This window comes from Capricornis sumatraensis, chromosome 2 (genome assembly GCF_032405125.1).
Source record: "Capricornis sumatraensis isolate serow.1 chromosome 2, serow.2, whole genome shotgun sequence".
Lineage (NCBI taxonomy): Eukaryota > Metazoa > Chordata > Mammalia > Artiodactyla > Bovidae > Capricornis > Capricornis sumatraensis.
The window spans coordinates 46636200-46649050 of NC_091070.1; the positions used below are offsets into that span (position 1 = coordinate 46636200).

The following is a 12851-nucleotide window of genomic DNA, read 5'->3' on the forward strand; positions in this document are numbered from 1 at the left end:
AGGGGAAATGGTATTGGAATATGATATTTTCCTTGACTCTGCCAGTGCTTTTGTTTGAATGCTGACAGCTAATTTCAAAACCTCCACCCATAAAACCACAGTAGCTTTGACTTGGAGCTGACCCTGCTTAGCATCTGTCATACTAGGTGTTACGTGTCTAGTGCAGTTGACGCGTGTTCCAAATTCATGTGTACATAGCTATAGAATGCTAAAAGTCTGTTTCTTTTGTTTCTCTCCATTTTCATTTAAGGCTCGGATAGTAAGTGGCAATGATTTGGATGCTTCCAAATTCTCTGCACTACAGGCATTTGGTGGGTGAGTACATTCATAACCTTCCTAATTCATTCCATTCATCAATGTGCTCTCAACATAGGGATTTTGAGTGAAGAATCTTTCATGATGATATAATTAGCTTGCCTTGCTGTTGCTTTCTTCTTGCAGTAAAAAAGTTTTATAGTGCTTTTTAAAAAGTATATAGATTTGTGTATATTTAAGTTTAATTATGAATAAATATATCTGTATATAAAGAAGAAAATTGAAATCACCTAGCCAGAATTGATCATTCCATAGACAATACATAACCATATACTTTTAATTATTAGTAGAACACATGTAAGAATTAAAGATTTTAAAATTAAAATTAAAAAAAAATAAATAAAAGAAAGGTAAAAAAATAAATAAAAATAAAAATTAGTGAATTATAGTGGAAAGTTGGAAAAAAAATTATTAGTACAGTTAAACAGTGTTTTGATCTGCTTGTTTGCACTTACTGATGTTTGCATGACAATATCTTTCTATTTCAATAAGTCAATCAATCTAATCATTTTCTGCAATTGCATTTTATGGGCGTATAAAAGTATTCAAAATGTGACCACAAAATAATGTGTTAATTATATTTTCTATTTAGTTATATTAATTATATTTTCTATATAAAACACTTAAACAACAAAGATCTGCTTTAATGCCCCTAAAGATACAATTTGGCTCATGTGTTGTTAGGCCTTTTTCTGTGTGCTTGCATATACATGCATATCTATATCTATATATATATGTTGTATATGTTTCTATAGAATAAATAGTTTTGTATATCCCTGTGCATTGAACATAAATGCCAACATATGGCCATTCTATAAATAAGCAGTAATTTAGTGTTGATTTAATAGTGGGTATCATTGTAGTTATTTCATAAATAATGACTCATTTGTTCCTTACAATGGCTCTATGAGGTAAGTACTATTTTGACCACCATTTTATACATGAGGAAACTGATATATATATATATATCAGTTAAAAAAAAAAAAAAAACCTTTCTCTCCTTACAGCTAGTAAAGTAGCCAAGTGAGTGTTCAAACCCAGTTAGTTCCAGAGTCTGTGATCTTAATCAGTAATACTATCCTTCATCTTCAACTTGTGGGTTTCTTTTTCCTTACCTTTTCTTTTTAACTACTTGACAACACATTAGTACTTTGGAAAACTTTCCACTTCATTATTTATATGTAATGGAAATATTTCAAAACGTTTGTGTAATATTTGTTCATTCTTCTATTAATTAATTTTTCCAGGATATTTCTAAGCATCATTATTGTAAATGATACTAGAACAGACATATAATCAGTTTTCAAAGTGTAGTGTGTGGACCAAAGCTTATGCAGAGTATAGATAAATTGTTTTTTAATTTATTGCAATTTGAACACATCTGTGTATAATAGAAATAGAAGCAAAATTTAGATATATGTTTTAGGTTGGGGCAAAGAAATAGTCTCGGTTATGTTTTATAGTATTTTCATTCGTTTAAAATGAATCTTATTAAATAACATTCACATGCTATTTACTGTAACCCATATGACAATTTTTGTTTCAATTTTAAAGCTCCTACATAGTAAAATCATTTTTATTTGGATTTTTCAAATAAGTAACTAAGATATTTGTTATGTATACAGACTTTTTGATGCCCTTTAAATACATGAGGAATTGCATTTATATTGGAATATCACAGTAGTTTAAATATATTATGAAAACCAACTGTGGCAAAAGCCCACTATGGATTAGTTATAGAAAATTCAGGTAGTAAATGGATTATCGTCTCCTCACTAAATCATATACACTTTCTTTAATTACTGAAAAGTGACGGTATGACACATCAAGTAGAAGTATTTATATTAGAAAATAAGTTGAATTTCAATTTAATTTTGGGAAAAAAATGGATGTTGTGGTCTTAGAGGCTTATCTGAGTTTATGATATTACAGTTCTTGCAGTTCCTACCTTCCTGTGGCATTCATCACTTAATAACAACTTGCTTTCCTATCTCATGTCTGAATATCCACTTTTATCATTGTCAGTGCAAAAGAGTTAATCTACCTAAATGTTTTGTTAAGTTTATGCTGTGTGAATGTCTAGTTACAATAGGTCATGTTTGCATTTTGATCCTTTCCACATTATTTTTCCAGAAACTTTCTCCTTCATGCACTTAGCAAGGGATTTTGGAATTATGGTGGTATGGGAAAGGGGTGATAATTTTTAATCATCAGAAAGAGAATTTTCTGTTACCTGAAAGTAGATTCCTCCTGAAGAACTTGAAGAATATGTTTAAATGCAAATTTTCAGTCAAATTGTCTTCCAGAAATATTTGTTTCTTATTTTACTTTCCCTGCTGCTGCTAAGTCACTTCAGTCGTGTCTGACTCTGTGTGACCCCATAGACGGCAGCCCACCAGGCTCCCCCGTCCCTGGGATTCTCCAGGCAAGAACACTGGAGTGGGCTGCCATTTCCTTCTCCAATTTACTTTCCCTATAAGTATTTAAATATATATTTTAATAAAGCAAATTGTAGCTATAATTCTCAATATTAAAATTTCTATTGTCCTGGAAAACTGAGACTGGAGCAGACTTTGAAAACAAGGAGTCCTTGCTGTTTCATGACAAGGGTGCTACATCCTTCACCCCTCTGCCTTCAGCATTCCTAGTCAGTTTAGAGCCAGACCATAGCCTTCCTTCCCTCTCACATCTCAAGTGTCAATAAAAAGCACAGTCTATATACAGTGAAACCAGGTAACGTAGTTAACAATACTGCTAATTTATACTCATCTCTCTGTACAGTTCCTATAAGTGTTGCTGGAAAAAACATGCCAAAGTTTTATTTTTCCTATCTGTCACAGTATATTTCAGACAGGTTCTGGGAGAAAAATTGGGAGAGAGAAAAGATGGACAGAAAAAGAGAGAAGGATGTAAAGATGCTTGTTTCAGTGAAATCATACATTTAACATTTTACATTATAGTACTTTTGTGAGTCGGGTAGCTTTTGTCATAATGTAAGCTAAGGGTCTTAACAAGATGCAAAAATACAAGACCTATTGGGAAAAAACCATCTCAGGTAAAGTGGAGAAACAACAGGGGTAGGCAGGAAGTGCCTTGAACCATGATGCAGGTCTGGTACCCTGGGGAAAGAGAAGAAGGAAGGAAAACTAGGCATGAGAAGCCTTAAACTGACTGCAGTAAAACCACATGAGACTACAGTGAAGTGTCAGTCAGTGGGGAGTCCCAAAGAACAGGCTGGCTGTGATAGAAGTCCCACCTTGAGCATCCGTGGCTGGTCTGTTATGCCCATTCCTTGGGTGGCAGCAGCTTGGGGAGAGAGTGGCCTGGGTGAATAAATGCTGCAGTTGGTTCTGGAGGTGTGCTAACTGAAGGCTGTCATCCAGCTACTCCTAAAAGATTTCTCTGAGGAATATCTGAGTGATACATGCCCGTGGCTGCCTGGCATCTGATAATTTGACATTATTTGAATGTCAGTTTGATGCCACTTCTTTAGTCAGTGACAGTGAAGGTACATAAGTACCTTCATGAATCACTTTCCGAGTTCGACTGCCACTCCCTTGGGGCTTTAACTGCATTACTTAAGTTCGCTTTTCCCTCGATGTTTGTAGCCAGTTTTATTTTTAGTTTTTTTGAAGTTTAGTCGATTTACAATGTGTGTGTTTCAGGTGCACAGCAAAGTGAATCAGTTAAGCATATGCATGTAGTAGTTTTATTCATTGCATACTGGGGAGCATTTCAAGGCCTCTCTCTATAATTTTTTCTTCCTAGTCTAGAGGTACCAGTCGTGTCTCCACCAAAATTCAGGAAAGTCTATAAAACGGTGATGAGAGTAGTGGGAAAACATATAGTTTGAGAGAAGAGAGACTCATAAATTTTGTTCCCTTCCTTTTTCAGTCACCAAAGTTATCATGATAGTTCTCATGGAAATAAGTTCTCTGAATCTATGGTAAGAAAGATTTATATTCTGTCTGTGCTTCTGAGCTATGCTATAGCCACTCTCCTTAACCCCAGGAAACTGGTGATTGCTTTCCAACCACTACTAGGATTATTGAACCTGTTAGAAAAGAGGTGATGTTGCAAGAAGTAAGAAAAAGAGAAAATGGAGACATATTATTGAAGAGCAGTATCATCTCTATATGTCAAATAGAAAAAGATTAGCTTCTGTGTTGACCTCCTTTTCAAACAGATAAAATTGCTATATATATATATGAAATAAGTGCAGAGATTTCCAAGGTTCAGTTATTGTCATGAACTTAGTGAATGTGAACAGGTCAATCATTAGTCAGAATTCTGAACAGTTCTTTTGTATTTAAGTTTACTTTGATTAAAGTCATGATTTTTGTTGTAGCTGTTACAGCAGACACAAATAGGTTGTAAAATATATGGATATAACAGGTTTAATATACTGTTTCATGTTTGTCATAGTTCTCACATTGCTTTTATATTCTCTATAAAGTTTAGGATCCTATGTTCTGTCCTCATGCCTTCTTCCCCACTGCTAGTCTTGACCTCCATGTTTTGTCTGGTGTGAAATCAGTCACTTAACACAGAAGCTAAGATTGTTCTTACTCTTAAGGAGCTCTTAACCCATCTTGTCTCATAGCAGCAGTCTTTACCCTGGTAACTGATAATTTTTTTTTTTCCTATCTAGCCCATAAATTAAATTCTTCTGTGCCCCCTTAGGTAATTTCCTTTCTGCTAAAGGAAAAGGCCAGAAATTCTCCTAAGCCTAGACAACAGTTCTTTCTACTGCTATAAACCCTTTGCTGGGTCAGTGGTTCATCATGCATAAACATCTTTGCACGCTCTCAACCAGGTTTGTCAAGTACCAAGAAAATGACAGCCTTCACATAACTTTGCTTCACTCACAATAGCAAATTATTCTTTGGGGCAAAATAGAAGCCTTTTTTTTTTTCACTTTCCAATTATTTGTTTTCATGCAAGAACTCATTTTCCTCCCAGGGGATTTGGTAGAGGCGAGCACTATAGATTTAGGGAGAACTGAGTTAAGATTAGGGACTGTTAATTGTTATATGGGTTATCAGATGCAAACATATCTACTTCCATAATTCATAGTTGTACAGCAGCAATTCAATCACCATGCCTATACGTGTTTCAACTTGGATTGCCATCAGCCTCATTTTGGTTTTCAATACATTTTATCTAGGCAATTACAAGGTTATCTTCTAACTCATCTTCCTGCATCAATTTATTTTTCCACATTAATTCCAGTCTGTATGTGGTTAAAGACTAATCTTAAAGTGAAAGTAGCTCAGTCATGTCCGACTCTTTGCGACCCTGTGGACTGTTAGTCCATCGAATTCTCCAGGCCAGAATACTGAAGTGGGTAGCCTTCCCCTTGTCCATGGGATCTTCCCAACTCAGGGATCAAACCCAGGTCTCCCACATTGCAAGTGGATTCTTTACCAGCTGAGCCACAAGGGAAGCCCATCTCCTTAAAGCACAGTCCTTTTCTACTGAAATATGTCTAATGGGTCCTCATTTCTGCAATATAAAGTTGGCTGTTTGTACATGGCTTTGAGTGTCCTTCCTGATTTCTGTTTCTCTCTTTTTACAACAAAGTAGTATTACTCCCTTTTCTATGTTCTTACATGTCATTCCTATGACATATATTAATTTCTTAAGTTACATAACCTTCACAAGATTCATATCCTTGACGATTTGATTTTAAGCTCTCTGAAGGCACAGAGTTGGTCGTTTGTTATTTGGGTTTCCTTTTATAAAGTTTATGATAGTGTCTTGCCCATTTAGGGCCTCATTCATAAGTTCATTTTGGTTTAGAATGACAGTCTCTTAGATCATTGGTTAGAATTATTTTTTAAGAGACTCGGGTCTACCATATTTTAAGGAAAAGAATTCTTGAAATAACTGTGGATTGAGGAGGAGACACATATGAGAAGTACTGAGTTTTAAAAGAAACTTAAACATCTCTCAAACTTGATGTTACTGAGCTCTTAACAGGAAAAAAAAAAATCACCAGGTGATTTTTCTCATAGAAGATATAATCCGTTGATTAGGAGGCTGCTTTGCTTTGAATTATGAATCTTCTTTTCTATTTTGGAGTAATGTTTAAAGATTCTGCTGAGAAAATTTATAAAATATTACTACTCTAATTATGCTAAGATAAATTTTATCCTTTCTATCAAAAAACCTCACCTCTTTAGAACACTCTAGATAGAAATTCACACTGTATTAAAGATTTCCTCTAGTAAACTCCATACTTGAAAGGAGAATTTTTCTGATTAATCATTGAATGATCTTTTTCACCCTGTTCTTTATAAAAGTAATAAAGGGAGTCATCTTGCTTAATCCATTATAGAATGAATGAAACCTGGCATCTCATAACTAATGTCAGACATAGTCATGACAGTACATAGTTATATCAGCTAGAAAATAATCTCATGTGAGTCTGGGGTCCTCTAGTGCTCAGCAGTCTGCCTGCAGTCCTCCTGCCAAGGAGACACATTATATTTTACAAGCAAGATCTAGCCTAGACAGAGAACCTCTTAGCTAGGAAAGCTGACATCAGTAAGGCTATCAACTTTCTAAAACTCATTTATCAAAAAATGATTACTAAGCCATTAGTTTCCTGTGGCAAAAACAAAGCAAAACAAAAAACACCAAAAAAACCCTCTGCCTATCTAACTTTGGCCTACCACCAGCTGTCAGTTTCCTAGTTTATGTTGAGCTGAAATGCTTCATTAGACTCGTAAATTCCTTAATATCACCATTGAGAAAATCTTGGTTATTAGAGAGTCCATTTTTATGTTAGCCAGAAAGCCCAGCCACTAGGCTGACTCCTTCAATGTATGGAAAACCACCAGGTTTAACTACAAAACACCAGGACCACATCCTTAGACTCTGTTAATAGGAAATATATGTTAACATAACATCTGTGGAAGGAAGATTTGTTATTGACTGCAGTCTGAACCAGATTTATAGACACCATAGTTTTCTTGGAGTAAGTTATAAATAATTTTCTTCCAGGTATATTTTTTCCTACTTAGATGTTGGCAAATAATTCATAGAACTCATTCATAGGATTAAGAAAATGAAATTGTTACCTCATTACTACTAGCTTATAGTTCACAAAGTTAGAGATTGATACCTTTTTCATCTGGCCTAGTTTGTAGCTTAACATTTTTTCTGACTCAGTAGTAGACTACAAATGCAGAAGGACACTCAATCCAGGGATACTGTGTAAGACTCTCAAATCTGATAATGATTTTAGTGAAAAGATTCCTCCATCCACAAAAGACCTGATGTCCACTCTAAATGAGACCATTTTCTGTGCTGATAAAGCAGTGCAGAGAGTATTCCTCAGCCAGATTACACTTGTAGTATTAAGTTGTTCATAAGAATATCCAACTTCAGGATCATTCTGGGTTGCAGGTTTTCACTCATCACATAGCTTTCTCTATGGCTCAACGGGTAAAGAAGTCACCTGCAATTCAGGAGACACAGGAGACAAGGGTTCAGTCCCTGGGTCAGGAAGATCCCCTGGAGGAGGAAATGACAACCCCCTCAAGTATTCTTGCCTGGGGAATCCCATGGATAGAGGAGCCTGCTGGTTTACAATCCATGGAGTCGCAAAGAATCAGACAAAACTGAGCAATAATATTAGAATATATACTCATCACATAAAGTCCACTCTCTCTGCTTCTTAAGAAAGATAGGTTTACATTTCTGATTGAGAATATGCTTATGATCCTTCATCCATATCAGCCCTGGATGCAGCCCTTCATTCAAGGGAAGGAAACCATAGCCGCTACCAACTCTGAAATCTTCGTTTCCATAATTGTTTCACACAGCACTGGTCGGCTCCTCAGAAAGGGTCTGCTTTCCCTTTTATCTTTCAGTGACTGCCAGTCAAAAACATACCCAACAAGAAGTCTGTCTTTCCCTAGTTTCTGAAAGCCCAATCCCATCTCACTGTACTTGAGATGGTTTTTAAATAAATCCCAGATAATGCACTTTCCAAAGACTAGCTTTTGGTAAAGCCACTTCAGCTTTAGGGATTGAAGTTGCAGCCTACAACCCCCAGCCCCTGAGGCCATGTCTTTTCTCACCTTTATGACTCCCACTCAGAAATGCTTTCCTTCTTCCAGGCTCCTCATCTGAAAACCAAAATATCTTTCAAACTGGTACTTGCCATCCTCTCTTCTAACCTCAAGTATTACAGAAGGACCCACCTCATTAATGTAGCAGTTCCTAGAGATAATCTAGCCTCAGAAGGAAATTCCTAGTTAAGAAACCTTAGAAGAGCATATATGTTGGAGAAAAAAATTGCTGTGTAGAAACATATTTTTGTAAAGCTTGATTTGTATTTAATTTGCTTATTGAACATTTGTGTATTACTGTCATTTTCAGTTCTTTAGAACAGATCTTTACTCTTGAGTTAAGTCTCTGACTTGGCTTAAATTCATTAGAAAATCAATGAATCTTTAAAGATACATTAAATAGAATCAAATTTAATGTTCAAATGCCTTCCAGTTATTTTATGTGTTTGAAAAGTAGCAAATTAAAATCACTGATAATCCTTTATGAATATAGTAATTGGGTAGTCAGTTTTAAAACAGTGCTAGTTCAGTAACTATGGAAAATATCATCTGTTACATTGAGCAGAAAAAATGGCTTGTGTTAGAAAATTACCAGTTATTAGTCAAAAAGCATTGAAAATAATGCCTCTAGGTAACATGGCAGTTATGATTACCATGCAGCCTTAACCTGAGGATTCTTTCCAGACCTTAATTGATTTGACTATTGACTATATCTAACATACATAAACTATCTTAGGGAAAAAAAATGAGCTTGATCATTTTATATCCCAATAAAGCTTATATTGAATGGTGTTTTAAGTATCTCTTAATAAATGAATACCTTATTCTATGAAGGTAGATACCATAGATTTCCTCTTACAGACAAATATTTGTTGTTGTTTAGTCTCTAAGTCATATCCAACCTTTGGGACCCTATGGATTATAGCCCACCAGGCTCTTCTGTCTATGGGATTTCCGAGGCAAGGATACTGGAGTGGGTTGTCATTTCCTTCTCCAGGGGATATTCCCAACCCAGGGATCAAACCTGTGGCTCGTGCATTGGCAGTAGGATTCTTTACTGCTGAGCCACCAGGGAAGCCCAAAGGCAGACAATAGAGGAGAGCAAAAAAAAAAAAAAAAAGGAAAGAAAAACACAGTAATAGTCACTGCTAACCAAAATGGTTTGCTTCCATAATCTCATTTGAAGTAACAAGTCTGCTTAATCCACCATATGTTCTTAAATATTGAGCAGCTTGTTAATTGAGCCATAATCCTCAGATATGACCAATTCTAAATTGAAGACTAGTAGGAGGAGAAGGCAAAGGCAACCCACTCCAGTACTCTTGCCTGGAAAATCCCATGGACGGAGGAGCCTGGTAGGCTGCAGTCCATGGGGTCACTAAGAGTTTGGCACTACTGAGCAACTTCACTTTCACTTTTCACTTTCATGCATTGGAGAAGGAAATGGCAACCCACTCCAGTATTCTTGCCTGGAGAATTCCAGGGACGGGGGAGCCTAGTGGGCTGCCGTCTATGGAATTGCACAGAGTCGGACATGACTGAAGCGACTTAGCAGCAGCAGCAGCAGCAGCAGCAGCAGGAGTACTTCAAGGCTATATATTGTCACCCTACTTATTTAATTTATATGCAGAGTACATCATGAGAAACACTGGGCTGGAGGAAGCACAAACTGGAATCAAGATTGCTGGGAGAAATATCAATAACCTCAGATACGCAGATGACACCACCCTTATGGCAGAAAATGAAGAACTAAAGAGCCTCTTGAGGAAAGTGAAAGAGGAGAGTGAAAAAGTTGGCTTAAAGCTCAACATTTAAAAAACTAAGATCATGGCATCTGGTCCCATCACTTCATGGGAAATAGATGGGGAAACAGTGGCTGACTTTATTTTTTGGGGCTCCAAAATCACTGCAGATGGTGATTGCAGCCATGAAATTAAAAGAGGCTTACTCTTTGAAAGGAAAGTCATGACCAACCTAGACAGCATATTAAAAAACAGAGACATTACTTTGCCAACAAAGGTCCATCTAGTCAAGGCTATGGTTTTCCAGTGGTCATGTATGGATGTGAGAGTTGGACTATAAAGAAAGCTGAGTGCCAAAGAATTGCTGTTTTTGAACTGTGGTGTTGGAGAAGACTCTTGATAGTCCCTTGGACTGCAAGGAGATCCAATCAGTCCATCCTAATGGAGATCAGTCCTGGGTGTTCATTGGAAGGACAGATGTTGAAGCTGAAACTCCAGTACTTTGGCCACCTGATGTGAAGAGCTGACTCATTTGAAAAGACCCTGATGCTGGGAAAGATTGAGGGCAGGAGGCGGAGGAGATGACAGAGGATGAGATGTTTGGATAGCATCACCAACTCGATGTACATGGGTTTGGGTGGACTCTGGGAGTTGGTGATGGACAGGGAGGCCTGGCGTGGTGTGGTTCATGGGGTTGTAAAGAGTCGGACACGACTGAGTGATTGAACTGAACTGAGGTAGATACTGGTCTTTATTCTTTCTTAACATTTAAAAACAATGTAAATATAGGATAAATATAAGGAAACATTTTAGATATTTAAAAAATAGGGCTGATGTTTCAAATTCATTATAACAACAAATACTTTCCCTAGTGTTAATGTATAACAGACCCATATCTAAGCATTATGTGTGATTTTCTTTAAACCTCATCACAACTTTTTGAGGTAGATGTTACAATTATTTTTCAAATGAGGTTACTGAGCCTTAGAGATATTTAACATGTTCAAGGTGAAATAATGATCATTAGAGCTGAGATTTGAACTAGGTGTATGTTATTCCAGGACTTGACCAGTTTACTTGTATGCCAAACTAATGTAATTTGCAAATAAATGATCCTTGAGTCTACATCAGTTCTTTGTAATTATATATGTTGAACTTAATGTTACATTATGTATTGGTCTGATATGTTTTCTAAGTAGGTGTATCAGATAAAACTTGTAGATACATTTCAAGATTCCGGGTAAGTATTTGCTAAGGTTTTCTATAATATCCCCTAGGAATATATAATATTTCATAATATCACTAAGATAAATTAATGATGAATTGAATGACAAAACCCAAAGTATGATAACTAATGAATCAGGTGGAATATCTTAGTGGGGTGCTTTAAGAATTGACTTTAGGCTTCCCTGGTGGCTCAAGCAGTAAAGAATCTGCCTGCTGTGCAGGAAACGGGAGACACAGTTTTGATCTCTGGGTTAGGAAGATCCCCTGAAGGAAGAATGGCAGCCTAATTCAATATTCTTGCCTGTGAACTCCAAGGACAGAGGAGCCTGGTGGGCTACAGTCCATAGAGTCACAAAGAGTCGGACATGACTGAGCACCAGCACTGTGATTATTTTTAGTTGAGCTAAATGGAAATGTAAAAGATCTGATTGTAGGATATGTGGGTGACATTGTTGGTAAAATAGTGTTATTAGGTAATGGAATTAATATCTAAGATTTTAGCATATTACAACTGAATATAGTAAGATGAAGTATAAATAGTGTATGAGTCAGGATAAACCAGGTTACTATGCAATAACTCACCATCCTTCTCAGTTTTTTTGTATTAATCAAATAAAGGTTTATTTCTTACCTGTAGTACATTTTCGATGCATATAAAACAAGGAAGGAGGATTGACTTGATAGCTGCCCAGGGAACCAGGCTGGCAAATTCTCAACACACGTTTTCATGGTTTTACTGTAAGGGAAGTAGGTAGTGACAAAGTGGGCTCCTACTCTTAAAACATGTTTCCTTTCTGTTTATACTACAATGAACAAAGCAAATCATGTGGCAATGACTAGTTTAAGGGGAGGGTTGTTGTGCTATTATCATATATCTGAAAGGAGAAAAGACTTAGAGTGTTTCTCAGCAGCCTAATTGTCACAATTAGGGATAGGTGAGGGCCTTGAACTCAGACTCTGTAGAAGAGAGGAAAGACAGTTTAATATTGACACATGAAGAGATTCAAAGTGTTCATTGAATCTAGTGGCAAATTAAGTCAGATTGTGATGCTAGCATGGTGAGCCTGCAGGGAAAGTCCCCATAGAGCACAGGGAAAGAAGTGCAGGATCCAAATAAGATGGAAGGCCTTGAGACATGTCCAGCTCCCTGCCTCTCAGGACTGTGCACTCAGTTCAGGGACCAACACCTGCACAGGGTGTAGATAAAAGAGAAGGTTTGTAGATCAAACAAGTGTGTTGAAAAGGGACCTCACATCACACCATATGAAAAACCAAGAGTGAGCCAGGGACACTGAACCTGAAAAAGGGAAGGTTCTGGAAAGAATGTATTCAAGGTCTTCAGATATCACTCAGTCGTGTCCGACTCTTTGCGACCCCATGGACTGTAGCCTACCAGGCTCCTCCGTCCATGGGATTCTCCAGGCAAGAGTACTGGAGTGGGTTGCCATTTCCTTCTCCAATTTAAAAGATTAGATGTGGGAAAGTG

The 12851-nt window shown here is 36.8% G+C and overlaps 1 protein-coding gene across 2 annotated transcripts in view; it reads left to right on the forward strand.

The window, feature by feature from the left end:
- UNC13C (unc-13 homolog C) overlaps positions 1-12851 on the forward strand; it is a 666761-nt gene that overhangs the window by 149704 nt on the left and 504206 nt on the right. For both annotated transcript variants that reach the window (XM_068963824.1, XM_068963823.1), the window contains exon 3: positions 251-315. In XM_068963824.1, the coding sequence (XP_068819925.1) occupies positions 251-315 (65 nt within the window). The remainder of the gene's footprint in view (positions 1-250; positions 316-12851) is intronic.